The sequence below is a fragment of the Oncorhynchus masou genome, chromosome 13 (assembly GCF_036934945.1).
Source record: "Oncorhynchus masou masou isolate Uvic2021 chromosome 13, UVic_Omas_1.1, whole genome shotgun sequence".
Taxonomy (NCBI): Eukaryota; Metazoa; Chordata; class Actinopteri; order Salmoniformes; family Salmonidae; genus Oncorhynchus; species Oncorhynchus masou.
This window is the reverse complement of record NC_088224.1, coordinates 62,403,530-62,430,264: the sequence shown is the minus strand read 5'-3', so window position 1 is coordinate 62,430,264 and position 26,735 is coordinate 62,403,530. Positions and strand designations below refer to the sequence as shown.

Sequence of the window (26,735 nt, the reverse complement as noted above, 5' to 3'; positions counted from 1 at the left end):
CAATGATAAAGGGATATCATGGAATACATTAGAGAATTATCTTTAAGAGATAGTCAAAACTGTAATATAACGTAACAAATGAACGCTGATATTACGTTGGGCTCATAAGTTTCGAGGTGGCATTGGCAAAGAGACATGTTAGCGCTACATAAAAAGTAGGTTATTTTAGGTAAGGTTATGAGGAAGCATTTCAACCACAAGGTGGTAGTATTTGATTACTAAATAATGACATGCCTTTTACGCGAGGGAATGTCCAGAGATGCGCACTCTACTGCAGGCGCAACAGGTGTCGCTCTTTTTTAAGCTATAGCCTATGTACTGCACACTGGAACAGGTTAGAGAAACATAAGTGATTTTTGTTGGAAATATTATTAGACTATTTCTCAATCAATCTTGGGTGTACTTGCATTACGCATGGAGTTTGAACTGTTAGGTCATTAAGCCTAGTTACCTTGTACGATAATTAGATTGTAAAATATTATAGTTTAATTAATCGATTAGTTATGCCAGATTAAGTCATATTAGTTTCACCTGAATCTATAACTCACACTGTACAATTGGTCTGAACAATGTTTTTTTTTACCAAAACTGTACTTTTGTGGTAGGTGATGAGTGTTCAACCTATCGCGTCAGAGACGCACTTTTGGTTCTGATAGTGGGACGAGACAGTTCAGCTCTTGCCACATGTGATAATAATATTTAGAGCGCTACAAGTGGCTGCGGTTTAAAGCATAAACCAAGGGGGTAGACTATGTCCAACTAGCTTTTCTCAGCACCTCCCCGAATTTCCGTTGACAGTTCTCAATGTTTATGAACATGACTCCAGAGAGTCAAACTCACAAAGTCCAAAGAGCAGTCTGGGCTCAATAGTCTGGTTCAAGATGGGAATCGATCACATCTTTTGGTCTTTCATCCTTTGAGGACGCCCAACTGCGGCTCTGTGACACAGCGCACTGGATTGTCAACCTCACATGCAGACGTGGTACCACCAAGGACAGTGGCGGATTTATCGATAAATAATAGTTTTTGTATTACAAAGATGTCTATGTTTATTGGATCTCTGTTTATTTTTATGGATGTCCTATTATATGCTAAATTTAATTATTGCATGGAAATAGATTTTTGCGTACCTGTTCGATTAGATCATCAACATTTAGAAAGACATACTATTCGACAGACGGAGGGAAGAATGAATGACCAGCTAGTTGTTTTTAAAATTACTGCTTTCAGGCAAGAATGTTATCTAAACCTTTCACCGGATTCTACATTTATTGCGCCCAACATCAGTCCTCACAGCGGCTCCTTAGCATCAACTTCCTCTGCAACCACAGACCTGAACCACTGCTTCTACTCCGGTGATGTCAATGCAGACCAGGAATCGTATGCTGCGCTGAGCCTGTGCAAAGGCTTACAAGGCGCCTTTTCTTACCAGGGCATGGAATATTTCATCAATCCACTTGGGAACGAAAGGACCGGAGGAGGATATACAGTGAATACTGAGAGAAGAACCCATGTCATACGTCGCCGGGGACGTGACAGGGACTCCAGCGGCAATACCACCACGAACAGGTGTGGAGTAGAACCTGGTTTGACCCAAAACCTTCCAGGGTCTTTTGAGAAATATAAACGTATGAAAGGAAGGGAGATGGACAGCCTGACTGAAACTGTATTGAAGAGCCTGGGTAGATCCAAAAGGTTTGCCTCCATCCCTAGGTTTGTGGAGGTTCTTGTCGTGGCTGATGAGTCTATGGCCAAATTCCATGGGGATGACTTGAAACATTACCTGTTGACCCTGATGTCTGTTGCTTCAAGGCTTTACAAGCACCCCAGCATCATGAATTCCATAAACATAGTGGTAGTGGGCTTCATGGTGATCAACGAAACAGAGAAAGGACCCAAGGTTTCCACCAATGCTGCCCTCACTCTGCGCAGTTTCTGTTCTTGGCAGAAAAATTTAAACAAATACGATGACAAGCACCCTGAATACTGGGACACTGCAATCCTATTCACCAAACAGGTAAGGTGTGGTGAGTTGCAGCCAGGTGTCAATGTTTACTTGCAGATTAGCATCCATGCAATCATCAATTATTACTTTTTAAAATTATTATCTCATTGTCACCCAATACATTATCTCCAAATACAATACTAAGTGCTCTTTTATAGACACATCCCTGTGTGTTACATGCAGCCTGATAATGCAGAGACAAGGTGGGTTTGGGTGTCAATTCATTTTCAGTTAATTAAGGAAGTAAATTAAAATTACACTTCCAATTCCAATTTTTACTCTATGCATCTCTACGAGAAAAAAATGAAAACGTTGCTTACAACTAACTGCACAGCTGAAAAGCAACTCATCTGTCTTCACATCTTAAAAGTCCACCTCCTTTTTCCTATCATGAATCACATTGCAAAACATTTAGCATAAAGGCCCCCACAATCGTGATCACTGAGCCAAAAACATGCTCATGGAACAAGAGGAACCATATGAACAACGACTGTTGCACATCTTTCAGAATGTGTCTAGCCAGTCACCTATTTTTCCATCCCAAACATAGAGATAGATAGTGGACTCAGCTTTATATCTATGCCATTATAGCGTCTGTGACAGCATGGGCAGAGACAATGAGGTTACAACCCATAGGAATCCCCACCCATTTGACTATTTTAAATTGGCGGAAGCAGTGGCGATTTGAGCATGTACATTTTGGTGGGGCAAAGTGAAAAATGTATGCATGCCAGCAAAGCCACTACACAACACAACACTAAACATACATTAATTGCACTATAACGGTGACGAACGGTGCTCACAAACTGTTAGGGCCTACATAAAGCTGTCTCAACAGCAGAGTCCCAACACCTTACCACTGCTACATCTGGCTATCAGCGGAGCCTTTTCTGGCAGCGAAACAGTTTATTCAGCCTCATTTAATGCCTTAGAAAATATATACAGTACCAGTCAAAAGTTTGGACACCTACTCATTCAAAGGTTTTTCTTTATTTTTAATATTTTCGACATTGTAGAACAATGGTGAAGCCATCACAACTATGAAATAACACATATGGAATCATGTAGTAAATAAAAAAGTGTTAAACAAATTCTTCAAAGTAGCCACGCTTTGCCTTGATGACAACTTTGCACACTCTTGGCATTCTCTCAAGACAGTGTCACCAGCAAAGCAACCCCACACCATCATAACTCCTCCTTCATGCTTCATGGTGAGAACCACAGATGCAGAGATCATCCGTTCACCTACTTTGCATCTCACAAAGACACAGCAGTTGGAACCAAAAATCTCAAATTTGGATTTATCAAACCAAAGGACAGATTTCCACCGATCTAATGTCCAATGCTCATGTTTCTTGGCCCAATCAAGTGTCTTCTTATTAATGGTGTCCTTTAGTAGTGGTTTCTTTGCAGCAATTCAACCATGAAGGCCTGATTCACGTAGTCTCCTCTGAACAGCTGATGTTGAGATGTGAGCCAGTTTCGTCATAGCGCTTGATGGTTTTTGTGACTGCTTTTGAAGAAACTTTAAAAGTTCTTGACATTTTCCAGATTGACTGACCTTCATGTCTTAAAGTAATGATGGACTGTCATTTCGCTTTGCTTATTTGAGCTGTTCTTGACATAATTTGGACTTGGTATTTTACCAAATAGGCTATCTTCTGTATACCACCCCTACCTTGTCACAACACAACTGATTGTCTCAAACGCATTAAGAAGGAAAGAAATTCCACAAATGGACTTTTAACAAGGTACCCCTGTTAATTCAGAGCATGGGCCATTCTTACATTATTCTCCCTGTACACCAAGTCAGAACCATAGGATAAATAAAGGGGGCATATAAGCAGCCAATGAAAGCTTTTACAATATTCGATGATGACATTTCTCTGAAACAGGCTATAGGCTAGATGTTCACCACCAACAGCTAACAGCTTACTACACAACATACATTTAGTATTACTTTCGTACCTACAGTAGACATATCTCTCTGGTATATTATATATTTTATGCAGCAGCATACAATACATTTTCGGACAAACCTTGTTGTGCTGTGCTCACTTGAACAGGAAGGTGGCGCGGCAGTTGTATTTGGGCAAATTTTGTCATCAAACTTTGTCATAAAAGTCTGGCATTCTCTGGATTGATGGTGCTTTCAAGACAATGAGAAGTCATGGAAAAAACAAGGTTGAATCATGATGACGTCGGTGATCTTCAGGTCGGAGCTCTAAAATGAGGCCTGAGTTCCCGACTTGCAATTCCGAGTTGGATGACCGTTCAAAACGTATTTTCCCAGTCGGAGCTTGTTTTATTTCAAGTTCCTAGTTGTCTTCAACGCACTAAAGTAAGATTTTCCAGTTCTGAGTTTCCTGTTGTTTTGAGCGCGGCAGAAGTCATGCTGGATTAATAGCATGGCCAATGTTGAATGTTTATCCTTTTAAACTTGGAAAAGAGACTCTTAAACCCAGACTTGAGACCACACACCCATTTCACTGAATAGCAGGCTAGTGATTGCTTTGCAATGCTTGCAGTTATCCACTGATTCCTTCCAAACCACTCATTGTTGAATTTTCGATTTCCAACTTGTTGTGTAATGTTTATAACAATGTTCGATGAGCACATATACATTTTATCTATACTTTCTCTTCATTATTTCTCTACATATGACAAGGATTGAAAAGGATTTGCCTTTAGATTGTCGACTTGATTCATGATGATGCCTGCTAGCTAAGATTTTGAAAGTATGATGTTAACATGATCAGTCCAATCAAAGCTACTGTAGATAAAACATTATTTTATGTCAAACTGATATGTGACACGTACTAATGCCAAAATAACATGCAAAACAGGTGGGGCTCGAAACAAATGACGGTCGCCACTGGACGGAAGCACGTTGGAAGCCCTCAATTGCGCTGCCCATGCTAAAACTGCCTTTTGGCCACTAGAGTTCTCTATCATACGTTATACAACGGGTGGGTCTAATCCTGAATGCTGATTGGTTAAAACAGCATTCAGCTGTGTATAAAAAGCATATAGACATTATCTCACATTTATTTTAGACTAACGTTCCAATTTGTAAGTCGCTCTGGATAAGAGCGTCTGCCAAATGACTTAAATGTAAATGTTTCGTTTTCAACAGCAGAGATTTGTATAAACCTTGCTGTTTGTCTCTCCAACATTTGCAACATTGTTTCAATATTAAAGTTCGATCTCCTGCTGTCCCATAGTAGTGAACGTGTCGGGACGACACAGACAGGCATGCAGTGTTTCTCAGCTAGTCGAAATCATGAATCCACTGGCATCATTTTTATGGATATATACAAAAAAAATCTATAGAAAAAAGGCTAAACGAAATGCAGCTAATTTGCAGTCTTTCCAGTTTCAGTTTGAAGTGATTGTGTTACTGTAGCGGTGTTGTTGGCTAGCTCCTCTGAACAACAGCGTCCTGACGAGTGAGCACATTTTCTATGCCAGGCAAAAATCCCCCTCATTAGCTCATTGTTATGGATGTATCCAAATAAATGTCACAGCTTAAACAAATACAAAATGCAGCTACTTTGCTGTTATTCTGGCTGCACTTTTTGACGTGACTGTAAGTTAGCCATAGTTAGCTAGGTAGCAAGGGATAAGAACGTTGCCAGCCAGTATGGCAATGGAACATTTAGAGTGAACGACCGGGTCGCGTCCATAGATATAGAACAAAAAGACTGGGTCGTGTCCATAGATCCAGAACAGAAAGACTGGGTCGCGTCTCTAGCAACCCTGGATTTGTGCCGGGACTATATCTTGTGAAAGGATGAAATGGTATGAATAAATTAATCCAAACAATGTTTTTAATCAAAATATGTAAATGATTTTAATATGTTGGTAATACGTATAAAAGTGATAGTGCCCTCAAAGCCAGTGTTTAGAGGATATATTGGCATGGTTTCCCGGCTTTCGACTCGAGCCTAACAACACAATATATTCTCCAAACATCGGATTCTCGGGCATTATCACTCAACGATGATCCCAACCCATGTTATCACCATGCCACTGAGTTTTGAAATGGCACAGGTAGAACAGGCCAGGCAGGGGTTTCACTAGCTCTGGTCCAGGAATTCAGCACAGCTTGCTAATGGCAGGCTCAGCATTAGCACTAACGCCTGGACCAGAGCTAGGATTTGACACACTCCGATGGTGGAATGGGAAGTATCCATTTCTCTGTGATGATCCACTCACTTCCAGCTGTGAGCCTTTAGTCCTGCCTCTCAGCCTGGATTCAGCCAGTCTGTCTGTTTTCCATTAAGCCTAGCTTGGCTGGGACCAATCTAATGCATTGGTTCTCTTTGAGTGCATAACACTTAATTCTGAGGCTGAATCTGTCCAACTGTGATCAAAGTGGTGTAAAATGATCCCACTTATATGGTGAAGATGCCTTGACCTATACAATTACCTTAAAGTGTGTTTATTTACTTTATTGGGATAGGGGGTTATTGAATTTAATATTGTAGGCTAGAGGTATGGTGTTAATGTGCTTGTATGAACAATGCAGTTATATCAGATAATAATTCTCAGACTCAAATCAAATAAGCTTGTGTTTAAAAGCATTGTACAATAGTCAAGTACAATGCATTTTTAACAGTTCCATTGTCAGACATACCTCTTGGCAAGTGGCAGTGTAATTGTTCTTCTCTGACAGCTGTAACATTCCATAAACATCTTGTGGATTAAAGGGTTAGTTCACTGGGCCAGATTGAGAGAGGGAGAGATATATTTAAAAAATGGGTCTAACCAGAACAATGGACCGGATTGTTAGTGTTTTCTGTTTAAATATCTACCAAAAGATGGTGGATATGCAATGAAATAACAACACATACATGCAAGACAAATTACATTACACACCTACACACATTGTCCAGATGATTAAATGTCATTTTTTTCCTGCAACAGGACTTGTGTGGAGCCACTACCTGTGACACCTTAGGCATGGCAGACGTGGGCACTATGTGTGATCCCAAGAGAAGCTGCTCTGTCATCGAGGATGATGGTCTCCCCTCGGCCTTCACCACTGCTCATGAATTGGGTGAGTGAAGATCACTCTACCTTGTGTATTATCGGTATCTACCAGGGTTCCAAAAGGGTTCTTCAGCTATCCCCATAGGAGAGCCATTTTGGGTTCCAGGTAGAACCCTTTTGGGTTCCATGTAGAACCCTCTGTGGAAAGGGTTCTACATGGATCACAAAAGTGATCTTCCTGGCACAAAACATTTTTTACCAAGAACCAAAAGTGGTTCTTTAAAGGGTTCTCCTATAGACCAAATCAGAATGTGTATAAACAAAGTGTTTCTGTTAGTTCCAGGTTGTGAGCGTCGTAAAGCTAGACTGAATAACGCATAGGAAACATGTGCAGATATGCAGACCATTGGAGACTAGCTAGATTATCTAATGAATAATGGAAATACTCAATTTTCTAAAATGTTTCTAAAGTCAACAACACTACTCTATTGTTATTAACCCATTCATGTCCATAACAGAAATAACAGAAAAATAGTATTTAATTTGGTACACTTGCTATCTGAGCTTATTGATCAACAAAATCTCATTTCTGCCAAAGCTTTTGTCTACAATGTCAGGTTTTATTGTACTATGACATAGACTGACCAGGTGAATTCAGGTGAAAGCTAAGATCCCTTATTGATGTCACTTGTTGAATCCACTTCAATCAGTGTAGATGAAGGGGAGGAAATCAGTTAAAGAATAATTTTAAAGCCTTGAGACAATTTAGATATGGATTGTGTATGTGTGCCATTCAGAGGGTGAATGGGCAAGACAAAATATTTAAGTACCATTGAACGGAGTATGGTAGTAGGTGTAAGGCACACTGGTTTGAGTTAAGAACTGCAACACTGCTGTGTTTCTCATGCTCAACAGTTTACCATGTGTATTAAGAATGGTCCACCACCCAAAGGACATCCAGCTAACTTGACACAACTATGGGCAGCCTTGAACGTTTTTGACACCTTGTAAAGTCCATGCCTCGACGAAATGAGGATGTTTTGAGGGCAAAAGGGGGTGCAACTTAATATTAGGAAGGTGTGTAATAATACAGTGCATTCAGAAAGTATTCAGACACCTTGACTTTTTACACAATTTGTTACGTTACAGCCTTTTTCTAAAATTTATTAAATTAATGTTTTTCCTCATCAATCTAAACACAATACCCCATAATCACAAAATAAAAACAGTTTTTTGGAAATGTTTGCAAATGTATAAATATGTCAAAACTGAAATATCACATTTACAAAAGTATTCAACCCCTAATTACAGCCTCGAGTCTTCTTGGGTATGACGGTTCAAGCTTGGCACACCTGTATTTGGGGACATTCTCCCATTTTTCTCTGCAGATCCTCTCAAGCTCTGTCAGGTTGGATGGGGAGTGTTGCTGCACAGCTATTTTCAGGTCTCTCCAGAGATGTTCGATCGAGTTCAAGTCTGGGCTCTGGCTGGGCCACTCAAGCACATTTCGAAACTTGTCCCGAAGCCACTCCTGCATTGTCTTGGCTGTGTGCTTATGGTTGTTGTTCTGTTGGAAGGTGAACCTTCGCACCAGTCTGAGGTCCTGAGTGCTGTGGAGCAGGTTTTCATCAAGGATCTCTATGTACTTTGCTCTGTTCATCTTTCGCCGAATCCTGACTAGACTCCTAGTCCCTGCTGCTGAAAACATCCCCACAGCAAGATGCTACCACCGCCATGCTTCACCGTAGGGATAGTGTACAGTTTCTCCAGACGTGACACCTGGCATTCAGGCCATAAAGTTCAATCTTGGTTTTATCAGACCATGTTTCTCATTGTCTGAGAGTCTTTAGGTGCCTTTTGGCAAACTTCAAGAGGGCTGTCATGTGCCTTTTACTGAGGAATGGCTTCCGTCTGGCCAGTCTACCATAAAAGCCTGATTGGTGGAGAGCTGCAGAGATGGTTGTCCTTCTGGAAGGTTCTCCCATCTCCACAGAGGAAATCTGGAGCTCTCTCAGAGTGACCATTGGGATCTTGGTCACCTCCCTGACCAAGGCACTTCTTCCCCGAATGCTCAGTTTGGCTGGGCGGCCAGCTCTAGGAAGAGTCTTGATTGTTCCAAACATCTTCCATTTAAGAATGATGGAGGCCACTGTGATCTTGGGGACCTCAATGCTGGAGACATTTTTTGGTGCCCTTACCCAGATCTGTGCCTCAAGACAATTCCTTCGACCTCATGGCTTTTTCTCTGACATGCACAGTCAACTGTGGGACCTTATATAGACAGGTGTGTGCCTTTCCAAATCATGTTCAATTAATGGAATTTACCACAGGTGGACTCCAATCAAGTTGTAGAAACTTCTCACGGATGATCAATGGAAACAGGATGCACCTGAGCTCAATGTGGAAAAAGTCAAGGGGTCTGAATACTTTCCGAAGGCACTGTATCTACTGTATAAACAATATCTAAAGCAATCCTCACACACTCACACACACTTCTAGAGTACATTATACAGTATAAGCAAATCCAATGTAAGTCAAAAGAGAGTGAGACCTGCTACATTATTCTCCCTCTTTCTCTCCCTCTCTCACAAACACACATGTGACATACAGACACGCTTGTATACCCATGTGTTCACACAGACACACACACACCAACAAACAACACCGGGTGGGAAAGCCAAACCATTCTGAATGTATGTACAAATACAGATCTTTGAAGCTAATCTTATTTAGTCTGATGTCCTAACTGGTTTCATTCATTTGTGGAAACTGTAGAATTGATATTCTTACATTTACATTACATTTAAGTCATTTAGCAGACGCTCTTATCCAGAGCGACTTACAAATTACCCTTTTGCTGTAGAATAAGTGTGGGTCGTTCATGTTATAAATGTAATCACTTTTTGTCTGCACCCTTTTTGATTTGAATGACACCTTCCATATATGTCTGCGCATTGTAGAAGTGGTCAGAACGTGCACAAAGATGACCCATTTGGCATACCCCACCCTCCCATGAGACCTCCATGCACACCCGTGTGTGTGTGTAGATCTGTGGTATTTGTGTACACGTGTGCTTTTGAAAGAGGGAGAGAAAGAGGTAGGCCTCATTCTCTATTGACTGACAATGGAAATGCTTATACTGTATACTATACTCTAGGAGTGTGTGTGAGTGACAGTGTTTGGATTTATTTTATATTGTTTTATATAAGGTCCAGACCATCTATATACCAACAATTATTAAGATTAGAACATGTTTAAAAACTGAGAAAGAGGAAAAACACTGTAAAATGACTCACTCTACAGTGGCTCTGCTTATAATACTGCATATACTCAAATAGGGGTGCTTACAATTGTCCTGTTTTACTGCATGTACAAGAGGGTAGCTTGTACACATGTGTTTTTTTGTACATTCCAACTCCCCCTGAGACACCTCTGGAGAGTGAGGTCACGGCCAGGGATCAGCCATTTTTGACCACATTTCATTGCCTTGCTGAAGGGCAGATCGACAGATCTTTCACCTTGTTGGCTTGGGGATTCGAACTAGTAACTTTTTGGTTATTGACCCAACACTAAGCGCTAGGCTACTTGCCCCTCTTTTTATATTTTGGTCCAGGCAATTTAATACCAAATAGTATTAAGATCTGATCATTTGAACATGTTCCATTTGTGAAAATAGCAACAATTTTACTGGCACCCTACCATACTGTCAATTACATTATACAATACTGATTTGTAAATACAGAATAGAGCCATGCAGAGAACCAACCATGTCTGAACTTGGTATTTACAAACTAGAATTAAATTGACTTGCTATTGTGACATCGTGTCATGACTTCCTCCGAAGTCGGTTCCTCTCCTTGTTCAGGCAGCGTTCGGCGGTCGACGTCACCGGTCTTATAGCCATCGCCGATCCACCTTTCATTTTCCATTTGTTTTGTCTTGTTTTCCCACACACCTGGTTTACATTCCCTCATTATGTGACATGTATATAACCCTCTGTTCCCCCCATGTCTGTGTGTGAAATTGTTTGTTGTAAAGTGTATGTACATTATAGACTGGTTTGCGACGGGTTATTTCAACCCATATTGTGTTGTTCTGGGTGCCGTTGGTTTTGCCTCATTAAACTGCTCCGGTTATTACCCAGTTCTGCTCTCCTGCGCCTGACTTCACGGCAGCCAGTTACGCACCTCTTACACATCGTGGTGATTTGATCTTTGGGGACAGCCAAATAAACTTTATTGGTTCTAGATAGCGTGTGAAGACTAAATAATAAAAATTATAATAATAACAAAATATTTATTTTATATAGTGCTTTTCAATACAAGTAGAATCAAAGTTGCTTAAAAAACAAAACAAACAAAAACATTTATAAAACAAATGTAGGGATCTGGCAGTTCTTGGGTGTTGGACTTCCACAGCTTTAGATGATAGGAGGTTAATAATGTAGTAGCTTGAGAGGAGGGAGCATAGATGGAATAGGTAGAGACATCTGACAAACAGGCCAAGGAGCTCTTCATCAGGCACCTCATCGTCTTCGATGTTCACAGCTAATAAATAACATGGCAATGCCCAAATAGACTTGTATGTTGAATATTGTTAATACCAGAGTGAACTTGTAGGCATTATGCATGTCTTGAACAAAAGATGATAGGTGTTGATGATGTCATTTGGTGTTAACTAATTCAGTTCTAGTCTGCTGTGGATGTACTGTACAGTTCATCAATCTCCGTAGAAATGAGATGTTGTAAGTCGGACCAAAGAGCATACATAATCTCTCCATGTGTGAACTGCCCTGGGGGTCCTTGACTCCCCACATGCATCATTTGATTACCATTTCTAATTTGTCAGACATGGAATGGGGGAAAAAGGACTAAGGCCCATTGAAAACTCTTGAACTTTTCTCGCCTTCTTCCTCTGATCCAATGAAATGGGTGTCATTCTGTCCAACGGCCTCGTTACCAATGAAAGCCATTTTTGTCAAGGCTGGTATTATTAATGAGACAAGTGATAGTTGCGATCAGGTGTTTTCAGTCATCCATGTGGAGCTGTGAAAGAAGTAAAGCCTGAAAACAGATGGGGAAGTACTAGCAGATGTGAGGCCCCATTGAGAGGCACTGGTTTAAGGTGCACACGTCTATTAACTAATTATACAATTTCCTTTCAAAAAGGACCCTGTCATATTTTACATCCATTTATGAAGTCGTCATTTCCGTGTGGGATGTGATGACTTGGTACCGAGGACTTTGTTTCCAATAACATCAAACTGTTTACTTTTTTTTCCCCATCAAAGAAAATTGTTATTTTACTTCTACTGCCTGTGAGTATTATACTTCATAATCTATGACAGCATTGGGAAAAGTGGTTGGTTTGATATTTGGTGTGGATTGGATGAAGTTCAAGTGAATACATGACATTTCACAACGTAGTGTATAATATACATACTAGCACTAAAACATGTAGGCTATATGAGTTTGAATAGAAAAGTATGGGGATCAAACATGAGTCACAAGTGTCCTGCCATGAACAGTTGCAGTGAAGAATTCATATTTATTATGGATCCCCATTAGCTGCTGAAGGCAGCAGCTGCTCTTCCTGGGGTCTGGCAAAATGAAGGCAGTTATACAATTTCAAAAACATTCTGAACAGATTTCACAACACACTAAGTGTGTGCCCCTCAGGCCTTCACTACCACATATCTACAACCCAAAATCCAGGTGTAAGTGTATGTATAGTGTGTATGTTATCATGTGTGTGTGTGTGTACATGTGTCTGTGCCTATGTTTGTGTTGCTTCACAGTCCCCACTGTTCCATAAGGTGTGTTTCTATCTGTTTTTTAAATTTGATTCTACTGCTTACATCTGTTTCCTGATGTGGAATAGAGTTCCATGTAGTCATGGCTCTATGTAGTACTCCCATGCGCCTCCCATAGGTTGCTATGGACTTAGGGACCGTGAAGAGACCTCTGGTGGCATGTCTTGTGGGGTATGCATTAGAGGTCGATCGATTAATCGGAATGGCCGATTTAATTAGGGCCGATTTCAAGTTTTCGTAACAATGGACACCGATTTGGCCGAATTATTATTATTATTATAATTATTTATTTTTTACACCTTTATTTCATCTTTATTTAACTAGGCAAGTCAGTTAAGAACAGATTCTTATTTTCAATGAAGGCCTATGAACGGTGGGTTTGCTGCCTTCTTCTGGGGCATTACGACAGATTTTTACCTTGTCAGCTCTGGGATTCAATCTTTCAACCTTACAGTTAACTAGTCCAACGCTCTAACCACCTGCCTCTCATTGCACTCCACGAAGAGACTGCCTGTTACGCAAATGCAGTAAGCCAAGGTAAGTTGCTAGCTAGCATTAAACTTATCTTATAAAAAACAATTAATCAATCATAATCACTAGTTAACTACACATGGTTGATGATATTACTAGTTTATCTAGCTTATCCTGCGTTGCATATAATCGATGCGATGCGTATTTGCGAAAAAGGACTGTCCTTGCTCCAATGTGTACCTAACCATAAACATCAATGCCTTTCTTAAAATCAATACACAGAAGTATATATTTTAAAACCTGCATATTTAGCTTAAAGAAATCCAGGTTAGCAGGCAATATTAGCCAGCCGTGCTGCCCTGATCTGAGACAATTGCAATTTTCCTAAATTCCTCTTTGTGGCACCTGACCACACAACTGAACAGCAGTCCAGGTGCGACAAAACTAGAACCTGTAGGACCTGCCTTGTTGATAGTGCTGTTAAGAAGGTAGAGCAGCACTTTATTATGGACAGAGACAGTGTTTAGTCACTTCAACTTGCTCAATTTTCACATGATTTATTACAAGATGTAGTTGAGGTTTAGTGTTTAATGAATGATTTGTCCCAAATACAATGTTTTTAGTTTTTGAAATATTTAGGAATAATTTGTTCCGTTCCACCCATTCTGAAGCTGACTGCAGCTGTTTGTTAAGTGTTGCAGTCATTTCAATTGCTGTTTAAGCTGACATGTATAGTGTTGAGTCATCCGCATACATAGACACACGGGCTTTACTCAAAGCCAGTGGAATGTCGTTAGTAAAGATTGAAATAAGTAAGAGGCCTCAACAGCTTCCCTGGGGAATTCCTGATTTGACCTGGATTATGTTGAAGAGGCTTCCATTGAAGAACACCCTCTGTGTTCTGTTAGACAGGTAGCTCTTTATCCAAAATATAGTAGGAGATGTAAATCCATACGTTTTTCCAGCAGCAGACTATGATTGATAATGTCAAAATCCTCACTGAAGTCTAACAACACAATCTTTTTATCATCAATTTCTCTCAGGCAATCATCAGTCATTTGTGTAAGTGCTGCGCTAATTGAATATCCTTCCCTATAAGCGTGCTGAAAGACTGTTTTCAATTTATTTACTATAAAATAGCATTGTATCTAATCCACACAAAAAAATCCAAAACATTTCTAAGGACTGTTAACTGGCTGATTGGTTGGCTATTTGAGCCAGTAAAGGGGGCTTTACTATTCTTAGGTAGCGGAATGACTTTTGCTTTCCTCCAAGTCTGAGGAAACACACTTTCTAGTAGGCTAAAATTTAAAATATGGCAAAAAGGAGTGGCAATGTCGTCCGCTGTTCACCTAAGTCATTTTCCATCCAAGTTGTCAGACCCTTGCTTGTTGCTTGTCATTGTTAATACACAACAATGATTTTTTTTACTTCTTCCACATTCACTTTCCAGAATAAAACAATAAAACATGACAATGCGTGTCTTTCATTATTTGGTCAAAATAACTTGGATGTGTAGTGTCAGCGTTTGTTGCTGGCTTGTCATGCATAAATTTACTAATCTTGCCAATGAAAAATTCATTAAAGTAGTAGGCAATATCAATTGGTTTTGGGATATGAATGAGCCATCTGATTCAATGAATGATGGAGCCGAGTTGACTTTTTTTTAAAATGTCATTGAATGTGCTCAAGTTTTTTAGTGTCATTCTTTACATCATTTATCTTTGTTTCATAGTGTAGTTTGTTCTTCTTTTTATTCAATTTAGTCACGTGATTTCTCAATTTGCAGTACATTTGCCAATCGGTTGTGCAGACAGACTTATTTGCCATTCATTTTTCCTCATCCCTCTCAACCATACAATTGTTCAATTCCTCATCAATCTAAATGGATTTAATAATTTTTATTTTTTACAGTCATTTTATTAATGGGTGCATGCGTATTAGTAACTGGGATAAGCAGTTTCATAAATGTGTCAAGTGCAGCGACCGTTTGCATCTCATTACACACCATGACCAACAACAATGTTTTACATCAACAACATAGGAATCACTACAAAACTTATTTTATGACCTCTTATACACTCTATATTAGTCCCAGCCTTTGGAACTTTGGTTTTCCTAGATATGGCTACTATATTGTGATCACTACATCCGATGGATCTGGATACTGCTTTCAAGCACATTTCTCCAGCATTAGTAATGATGTGATCAATACATGTTGGTTTAAATATTGACCTGCTTTCATCAAGCTGCCCACTCAAGAAAAAGCTTCAAACTGTAACCAGTGCCTGCAACCTGGTTCAGTTTATCAGTCAACCTTACAGTTTGAAGCTTTTTCTTGAGTGGGCAGCTTGACGAAAGCCAGTCAATATTTAAATAACACAGAAAATATACCTCTCTGTCGATATCACATACATTATCAATAATGTTAACAATATACTGACTGTTAGCACTTGGTGGTCTATAGCAACTTCCCACAAGAATGGAATTTAGATGAGGCAGATGAACCTGTAGCCATATTACTTCATAAGTATTTAACATGAGATCCTCTCTAAGCTTTACAGGAATGTGGTTCTGAATATAAACAGCAACACCCCCACCATTGGCATTTCTGTCTTTTCTTAAATGTTATAACCTTGTATTGCTTCCACTGTATCATCGAATGTATAATCTAAGTGAGTTTCAGAGATAGTCAGAATATGAATGTAATCTGTTTCTAGCAAGTTATTCATTTCATGAACCTTGTTTCTTAAGCTACAAATGTTAACGTGGGCTATTTTGAGCACTTTTGTAGGGATGCTTGCTTGTTTTCATTGCTTTTCTGGGAAGCTTAGCAGAAGTAGATATTGTCATGTTATTTATGTTAGTGCAGGGTGAGCTGCACACAGTGGACCTCCTACTAGGGCACACCGCCTCAATGATAACACTAGAAGACTAGTGAACCTCCTTGAGTGTCCTTGTTCTCGTCCCAATGAATCTGTGATTATGTTCCACTGTCAGCGGTCTTTATTACAAACATAAGCAAATGGTACTAAGCCAGGCTAGCACCATGAGCTACAGCAGGCTGAGCAAAACAAATGGACATTGCTAACTTAATAAAAGGGGGAAATATCTGCAAACAAACCACTGCTCAACAGTAGCAAGGTCTCAATGGCTTGTTGAGCAGAGATGTAATTTTTCCTCTTAATTAAATCATCCTCTAATTAATACATGGGTGTCATGTCATTCCATGGAGGGCCTAGTGTCTGCGGGTTTTTGTTTTTTCCTTTCAATTTAGACATAAACAACCAGGTGAGGGGAGTTCCTTTCTAATTAGTGTCCATATTTAATCGATCAAGTACAATGGAGGAACAAAAACCAGCAGACCCTCTGTCTGTGGGTTTTTTTGACACGTGAATTAGAACATTATTGGATTTTGTTGATGATGATTGACACTGATTCAAATTATGATGACGAAATGAACCTAGTACCCCATAACCAATATTCTATTTTTTTAGATTTTATAGTCGTCCTGGTCATATTTCCTCCTTGTGCTATTTTTTCTGTCCTCCAGGCCATGTTTTCAACATGCCCCATGATAATGTGAATGCCTGCAAGGAGGTGTTTGGGAAGCTCAAGGACAACCACATGATGTCCCCCACGCTGATCCAGATCGACCGTGCCAACCCCTGGTCTGTGTGCAGTGCGGCCATCATTACAGACTTCCTGGACAGAGGCCACGGTCAGTCAGCCACTCAGCTCGGTCTCTGTCAATTGCAGCTGTTGTGCATGTGCGTGTGTGTGTGTGAGTTCTGCCTGTGTAAATTGTAGCTGTCATACGAATGTATATACTCTATGCCCCCCCCCCCCCCCCACACACACTTTGAAAAAGATTTGACTTTGATCTCACCCTTGCAACAAATCTAAACAGTTTGAACTATTGGAGTTCTTAAACGAGGTCATGCAATTAGCAGTAATAGCACTGGAGTTCATGGGCCGCTCATTCCCAATACTGTCCCTGTTCAATGTCTGCATTAGCTGGCTGACGTATAAAGAGTTCCAATGCTTGTTTAATGTTGCACAGGTTTTTTTGCATAGGTATTTGTACTTATTTGGGCTGGAAAAGATGATTATGTAATGGCTTACAAATCTTGAAAAATGCTGATTAAGAGGAGTGAAGACTGCTTTGTTCAACTGCAAGAGAATTTTGAATAACAGTGCAGAGATATTGCTTCCTACGACAACACCTGTCACTCTCAGATATAAACCATAACAATTGTCTTCAACCTGGCTGGCTTTGCACGGCTGATATCTTGACACTGTGGTTGTTTTTCTTAAAAAGGGGACTGTCTTCTGGATCAGCCCCAAAAGCTGCTGGCTCTGCCCGAGAGCCTCCCAGGCACCAACTACAGCCTCCACCGCCAATGTGAGCTGGCCTTCGGTACGGGCTCCAAGCCCTGTCCCTACATGCAGCACTGCTCCAAGCTGTGGTGCACGGGCAAGGCCAGAGGCCAACTGGTCTGCCAGACACGTCATTTCCCCTGGGCTGATGGCACCAGCTGTGGCAACAGTAAGCTCTGTTTCCGAGGGGTGTGCACCGACAAGAACAACACCACTAAGACCAAGGTGAGCACACTCACTGTTTGTGTTCTGATCTGCTTAGTTACTGCTATTGATGTAGATGTTGGTAGAGACTGATCTCACAATGAATACAATGATTTCACAATCTAACAACAATGAAGCATCTATATCTTAATAATAATATGTACTGGAACCTCTATTTCGAAATGTATACTATAATGTAACTATAGGCTGTACATGTAATTTAGACTGCAGGTTCTAAATGTGTGTGGTTCTCCTACAGGTGGACGGTGGATGGGGGACGTGGGGTGTGTATGGGTCATGTTCCAGAACCTGTGGAGGAGGAGTTCAGCTTGCCAAAAGAGACTGTAACAACCCTGTTCCAGAATATGGGGGGAAATACTGCAAAGGACTCCGTGTGAAGTATCGCTCCTGCAATTTGGACGTCTGCCCAGAATCAGGTAGAACTCATTGTGAAGTTTTAAATAATCCTTAATTATATGATTTTGAAAACTGGAAGCATTTAGCTTCTTTACCACAAGAAATAAGATTTGCTGACATGCTAATTTGTAAAAATATGCTAAATTAAAACCTGAGTGTGAAACCTGAATGTCCCACTTTAAAATTACAATTTGACGTGTTAAAGAAAGACACAAGTCCTTGATAAAGCTTATATAAAAGCTTCAGAAATCATTCATAAGCAAATGTTATGTAATATGAACAGTCACAAAAGGTAATGTAACATTTGGCAAAGTACCAGATGTAATCAACATGTTTCAGTGCACCTGTCGGACAATAAAACATCTTATTCTTTTACTTTTCATGTCAAGCGTGTATGTAGTGCTCATGAAGACTTTATTCATGTCCTATAATGCCTTTATACGTTGCTTCATTAAAGGATGACCCACATTTTTTTTATAGATGTGTACTCGTATGGATCCCCGTTACTAATAAGCATACAATCCATAGGCAAAAGCTTCCGCGAGGAGCAGTGTGAGGCGTTCAACGGATTCAGCCTCAACACCAACAGACTCTCAGCGTCTGTGGTGTGGGTCCCCAAATATTCTGGAGTGTCACCCAAGGACAAGTGCAAGCTCATCTGCAGGGCCAATGGAACAGGCTACTTCTATGTCCTTGCTCCAAAGGTGAGTACCTGCAGACTGCAGTAGCAACCTGCTGAAGAATGCTGAGAAAGGCTGCTGAGAAATTAACTTCTCCTGGCCTGCGGTAACAGATTGCACCAAACAAACAACAAAACGGTAACACTTTACTTGACACCCAGTGTCATAACACGTTATGACACGGTCATAACCATGTCCTAATATGTCATAACAACTGACATAACTTGTCATAACCTGTCATAATATGGTCATAACACTGTCATGACAGATATATTTACACCTGTTGTGACATATATGTAGTTATTTCATGGCTGGTTATGACACTTACATAAGAGTGTCAAAACCCACATTTAATCAAATTAGTTTGTTCCCCTGCCAAGAAGTTTCCTTTCATTTAAAGTTTGTTTCTTAAAATCCTTTGTTGTAATGAATTCTTAACAGTCATGTTTTTTCATCATATTTTAAATAACTTGTAGAAAAGACACTTTATTACAATGTCATGAAGCATTATGACCTGTGTCAATTTACTTGGACTAAGAACATGGTCTTTATGACACTGTCAAGAAGCATTATGACCGTCATAATCATATAAGCCAGATAGGCCAATCACATACATGCCCTTATGTCAGTCATCAGTCACAAAGAGGGTGTCTTGTCCTGCTCCTGAAATCTGCTCCTGCATTCATCCCAGTCATCAGCAACAGAGCATTGGGGTCGATGCATGTCTGACAATGATATTTTAAAAATGATATTATATAAGCATAAGCATATTGTTGACACATAGGCTATGGTGTAAGGTTTTGTGGGTTTTGACACTCTTATGTAAGTGTTATAACCAGACATAAAATAACACAATATATGGTCACAACAGGTGTAAATATATGTCATGACAGTGTTATGACCATATTATGACAGGTTAGGACAAGTTATGTCAGCTGTTATGACATGGTTATGATTGCGTCATAACTTGTTATAACGCTGGGTGGCAAGTGAAGTGGTACCCAACAAACACTGTCTGTCTCACATTTAGTGATCTAATGACAGGTGGCACTGTCAATTAAAGAGTTAAGCGCGATGTTGTAGGCTACAACCATCGTAACCAAACTAAGGCATAAGTCATGTTTTCTCTGAAGAGTGTGAAGAAGAATGCCAGTCAGAAGCTTGATTGAGAGAGAGAGAGAGAGAGAGAGAGAGAGAGAGAGAGAGAGAGAGAGAGAGAGAGAGAGAGAGAGAGAGAGAGAGAGAGAGAGAGAGAGAGAGAGAGAGAGAGAGAGAGAGAGAGAGAGCTGGTTTACAGCTGGTTTACAGCTGTTGTATGTCGGCAAGTATTTACGCAGCCAACCGGTGAAACAAGCTTTTATATCAAACAAGCTTTTATATCAATACATACCAGACCTCCCTTTCTCTTTGAGCACTCTGATATTTGTATTGCTTGTTTGCTGTTCTGTCCTTAGATGGTCCAGATAGTTGCTGGATAGAAAGTGTGGATCCATTTGTGGTCTTTTAGAATGGAATCTCTCTCTGTTTCCTCTCTCTCTCTACTCTATCTCTCTCTCACACATGTGCACGCATATACACATGCACACACACACACCAACATTAACGCTTTTCGGGGACAAGTTAAAAAAAAGTTGGGCAATAATAATATAGATTTGAGTCCGTTCAAAAATCACAACATCTAACAATTACTCCAATCAGAATTGGATAAGAATTGGTTCATTGTCCTCAGGATGCGAAGTATTGCTGTTCTCCCAATTTCTGCAGAGCGCATCAAGTAGGATTGTATTGCATTGACAGGAGAGGTCTTTCAAACATTCCGGGTTGCAAGCTTTTGAGATCAAGTCGCAGAGCCGAGTGTAGCTGTGTTTGCACATATTGATATTCCTTACTAATCAGTGAGTTATTTGCACAGTTATGACACATTTCTGGTCAGCAACAGAGTTTGTACCGTCATGGAAGTCCTGGAATAGTTATGGTGTATGCTTGTGCATGTGTGCCAGTGAGAGGCCCTCGCCTATAAAAAAATTATAGACTACAGGCTAATTAGATAGCTAATTCAACACATATCGTGTAGCCTGGCTAGTTATATCAATAGTTAACTATTTAGCTATTAGCATGTGTTAATGTCATTGGCAAGTCCGATGTCCCTTAAAACCTTCTACTGGCACACTGCAAATGGCCGACATGCAGTTGATGATTGGGTGCCTTAATAAACCAATGCTACGTACTCCGGTTGTAAAACAGTCTCTCCAGCGCTGAGTATTGGGAGCTGAAAAGAGAAATCTGACACTGTTGGAAAGCTGGGATTCCCCTCTATTCAACATTGGCTTTAAAATATATTCTAAGAATTCTTAGAATCTCCCATGCTGTCAATAGATATCCCCTGAAACCTGAATGTAAACATGTCTTAGTTAGTTTACCTTGCTTTGAAGTAGCCTACTTTAGCCATTTGCCACCTGATTCTTTGAATTAGAAAATTATTTTATAAAAACATAACAAGTATTTTGTTGTAATTGTAACCCTAATGCTGCAATCATCCTTGAGAAGAGACTTAAAGGCCCAGTGCAGTCAACATTATTTTTTTTACATTGTTTTATATCAGCTGATAAAACTAACACTGTAAAAGTGTGAAAATAATTGCTCAGTGTTATTTCCTGATAGTTGCTGGTTGAAAATACAATCTAATCAGCAGGTTTGCATTGGCGGGAGTTTCGGCTTTCCATGGTGACATCACCATGCAATAAATTGGTTAATAGACCAATAACAAAGAGAGTTCCAAACCTCCCTGCCAATTACAGCTGGTATTCAGTTTTCCCATCCCGACTCAGACCGCTCCAAACAGTCCTAGCAAATTGCTAAAAAGAGACTTTTGTAAAGTTACAGTAAGGTCCTTAATTGTTACGCAGAAATTATTTGATATTGCTATAAAAGGGCTGCATTGGGCCTTGAAAGGGGCAATGTCGTATTTTGAGACAGTCTTGAATCTGCAAAGAAGCCAGTAGGCAGAGGGTGGGTAGCTTACATTTTTGTCTGATTTTTTCTGTGCTAATAGGCATAATAATGATAATGCTACATTTTATTTTGTAAAATGGTTCCATGCAGCATACAACACTATTTCCAGTTACCTTTTTGGCGCATTGTGTAACAAACCATTTTTTTACATGAGCTTTCGGACAAGTAAAAAATATTTTCCGAAGGACAAGTTCATGTCAAGCCCTGCACGCACACCCTCACACATCACACCCTCACACACGCACGCACACCCTCACACATCACGCCCTCACACACGCACACACACGCACACACACACCCTCACACATCACACCCTCACACACGCACACACACGCACAACCTCACACATCACACCCTCACACACGCACGCACACCCTCACACGCGCACACACACCCTCACACACGCACACACACCCTCACACATCACACCCTCACACACGCACACACACACACACACACACGCACAACCTCATACATCACACCCTCACACACGCACGCACACGCACGCACACCCTCACACATCACACCCTCACACACGCACACACACACGCACAACCTCACACATCACACCCTCACACACGCACACACACACACAACCTCACACTCGCACGCACGCAAGCACACACGCACGCACGCACACACACACACATGCAAGCCTGCTTCCTCTCACTCTCACTAATATATTTCTCAATCTACTCACACCTACAGGTTGTTGATGGAACACCCTGTTCTCCCGATACCTCTGCAGTGTGTGTCCAAGGGAAATGTATCAAGGCGGGCTGTGACGGCAAGCTCAGCTCCAATAAGAAGTATGACAAGTGTGGTGTGTGTGGAGGGGACAACCAAAGATGCAAGAAAGTGTCCGGATTATTCACCAAACCCATGTAAGTGACCAGCACAAAGTATGCTGTTCTCAATGTATACAAGAATCTTCTACTTTATGTCATCATACTTTATGCCACCATACTTTATGCCACCATACTTTATGTCACCATACTTTATGTCACCATACTTTATGTTACCATACTTTATGTCACCATACTTTATGCCACCATACTTTGTCACCATACTTTAGTCATCATACTTTATGTCATCATACTTTATGTCATCATACTTTATGTCACCATACTTTATGTCACCATACTTTATGTCAACATACTTTATGTCATCATACTTTTGTCATCATACTTTTGTCAGCATACCTTATGTCAGCATACTTTATGTCAGCATACTTTTGTCATCATACTTTTGTCATCATAATTTGTGTCACCAGACTTTATGTCACCATACTTTATGTCACCATAATTTTTTCAGGCATGGCTACAACTTTGTGGTGATGTTGCCTGTGGGAGCGTCCAACATTGACATCCGACAGCGTGGCTACAGGGCCTTGGTTAACGACGACAACTACCTAGCGGTGAAGAACCGACACGGCAAATACCTTCTGAATGGGAACTACGTGGTGTCAGCGGTGGAGCGGGACATCATTGTGAAGGGCAGCCTGCTGCGTTACAGCGGCACCACTAGTGCTGTGGAGATCCTCCAGGCCACCAGGCCTCTCCAGGAAGCCCTGACCGTGGAGGTCCTCTCGGTGGGGAAGATGACCCCGCCCCGGGTCCGATACTCCTTCTACCTGGCTCGGGAGCACCACAAGGAGGAGAAGATCTTGAAGAAAGTGGGGAGGAGCCACTCGCAGAACAGCGTCCTGATGGACAGCAACAAGGTGGAGCTGAAGGGGCCATCGCACAAGTCCATTCCCCCGAACATGTGGTCGACGGGGGCATGGGAAGAGTGCACCGTGACCTGTGGGAATGGGCTCCAGAGTAGACGGGTTCAGTGTACGGACCCAGAGGGCAAAACAGCCATGGACTGTGACAGCTTACAGAGGCCAGCTGCCACCAGGGTATGTGGGGACCCCTGTCCCATGTGGGACATAGGCCAGTGGTCGTCGTGCTCCAAGACATGCGGGAGGGGCTTCAAACGGCGGCCGCTGCGTTGCACTACTCAGACTGGCTTGCACCTACCCAGAGAGCACTGTGCTGGTATGATGAAGCCACAGGAACTAGATTTCTGCACAGTGCAGCCATGTTAGAGAAGTTCTATGTCTGCTGACTCTTTGTGTTGTTCCAGTGATGCTCTTGAAAAGAAAACCCATTCGCTGTCCTATAAGGTTCTGACGGACTCCCATAGTGCATGGCATTGTTGTGGAGGACTGTGATGACAAAATGGTATTTGAAACAGCTAAGGGAAAGAAAGTGGTAGAGGGACCATTTCAGTTGAGTTGGAGTTACTGGCTGTGTCCAACTACTCGTACTTGTGTCCTAAGTAGTAGGGTCTTTGCGTATGCGAAAATATAACGTTTAATTGTATGTGAAATTTCAAATATTGAGTGTTTTTAATGCCAGGATGCCATACTTCTTTCGGCTTTTGATATAATATGAATACGTTGCACACTATTGAAGAAGATTCTCGTGTTTATTAGATCCATGTGAGTTTGACAACAGCTGATAATCAGAAAAGGGGAACTGCTGTACCAAAATAAACGAAAGGCGGGGGACAACCCAGCTATGCATTAGATGACACCCTCTCGGTGTGGATGAGCCTAGTATGTTGATATTTGTTCATTACTGCATACATTTTTACTAAACAGTATGTTCTAAATAGTATGCAGTACGGTTAGTACATAGCGTATTATTTTAGTTGGGAGTACGCAATAACGATTTTTGACACAGCCACAGCCAGTCTACCTCGAGTGAGACAAAGAGTAAAACACACATGCACGCACACACACAGTGCTGGTCTAGGTACAGTCTATATGGGTCTATAGACTATTTACTGTATATGACACAAGAGACTCAATCAACTTCAAATCAGTCACTGGATTATCAGTGGAGCAGGGTGTTTATTATCTTGATTTACCTACATCTGAAGTTCACCATCCCCATTTTTTCAGTAATAATCTTAATAAAATGTGAAGTGCAGTGCTGTGTCTGCAAAATATAAGACCTGTTTCGTCCATGCACTAGTTTCAAATGATATTTGGGTATTTACAGTGGAATTGTACTATTAGTATTGTTAATTGTTAATGTATTAGGTACATTGACATAAGTTTGATGTAAAAATACATTTAAAAAATTGTAAAAAATTACTACTCTAATCTAAAACCATTTGAAAAAGTCTTGTTAAAAACCCTACAATATAACTTTATCAGTTTTCATGATTAAACAGTAAGTAATATTTCTCATGTGATGATAATGAAAACTTGTTAATGAAATATCCTATACACTTGAAACGATTACCAGCAATAGGCAATTATCAAACCAATTAGGAATCGATTTTAATCAATTCAGTGATACAATAAAGCTTTAATTTGGCCAAACAATTAAATATTTTGAGAGAAACAAACCTTATATATAAACATCAAAGGTACTGTATGTACTGTATAACTAATGATTCATTTCAAGAAACAATGTACCTGTATTGTGCAATGCATCATTTTCCTCTTAATGTTGTGTCTTGAACAGTGCAAATTTCACAAAGCTCAGATTTGATTCATGTTTTCGCCAAAGAGATGAGGATACTGAATTAGAGGAAACCCTTAGTACTGCAAGAGCCAAATCTCAGATTCACTACATGAACTTGACATAGCATTGCTTTCTTACCTCCAGCAGTGGAGCGGATACTACGATTCTTCCTTTTCCCCTTTTGCATGGTCATTTAAGAATTTGAGTTTCCATTAAATACTATTAGTTACAGTGTGTTCGGTTCAGCTATTTCAATATAATGCTGGTCAATTATAATAGGAACTTTACAAGACCATGTCACATCATTAGTGATGCAATTTCTGATACTTTGACCTCTCTACTGACTTTTCTAATAAAGCCTGTGTTATTGACATTAATATGAAATAATAATTGTTTTATTGCAATGCATAGGAAAGTGACAAAAGGCTTTTCGTTTTGCTCTACATTCCATTCAGACCCACTGTCAATAAGGGCACCTACCTAGAAGAGAGAATCCACTCCCATGATACAATTCTGTTGGCTATTTTGACAGTCTTGGTTCAGTCTTGTCTCCATCTTTTAGATGGTTCCTGTATTCTTTGGAATTGTAGCTATTTCATTTTCGTTTCCATCATGTACAGCAAAAGACTTGTTCTTTCGTCAGCTGCATTTGTATACCATGTATACATTCATCTGCGCACAAATAAATAACACGTGAATATTGTGTTCTTTGTGTTTTGGTCACATGTGTTTAATGTCAATGATGTGGAGACAAGTAGTCAGATGATTCCCCCATACAGTAGGGAGCAGTAGCAACCAATGATCAACTCAAAAGTTGTCCAATTTGGTCGTTATAAAGTAGTAATGGAATGTTGAGGCCCGCAACTTTGAATCAGCATTGAAACAATGTTGTGTGGTAGTTGTGTGTTTGCTGGCTAGCTACTGTATGTAGGCCTGCAACCTATCTTAGATTTGCCAAAAAGTTGACAGATGTGTGGAAGTCGTTGGCTAGGCTCTTTAACTGTAGTAACACATACTCATAAGACCACAATCTGTAAGGGATAGTTCAGTAAATTTACAGATTTAGATATTTGTTTCCCTACCTTGAAAGCAGTCTGTGGACAAGGAAAAACATATATATTTTTTTAATTATTATTATTTTTTTTTACCTGTTTCTTTCCCCCAATTTTGTGGTATCCAATTGGTAGTTGCAGTCTTGTCTCTTTGCTGCAACTCCCGTACGGACTCAGGAGAGG

At 40.4% G+C, this 26,735-nt stretch overlaps 1 protein-coding gene across 1 annotated transcript; it reads left to right on the top strand.

The window, feature by feature from the left end:
* The first annotated feature begins 774 nt into the window (after positions 1–774).
* On the top strand, positions 775–26,203 carry LOC135552793 (A disintegrin and metalloproteinase with thrombospondin motifs 15-like). Its single transcript, XM_064984641.1, has 8 exons — positions 775–2,017; positions 6,935–7,067; positions 16,837–17,004; positions 17,605–17,888; positions 18,127–18,304; positions 18,813–18,988; positions 22,685–22,860; positions 23,291–26,203. The coding sequence occupies exons 1-8, from the start codon at positions 1,040–1,042 to the stop codon at positions 24,066–24,068; spliced, it is 2,871 nt and encodes a 956-aa protein (XP_064840713.1). The 5' UTR covers positions 775–1,039; the 3' UTR covers positions 24,069–26,203.
* The last annotated feature ends 532 nt before the right edge of the window (positions 26,204–26,735 follow it).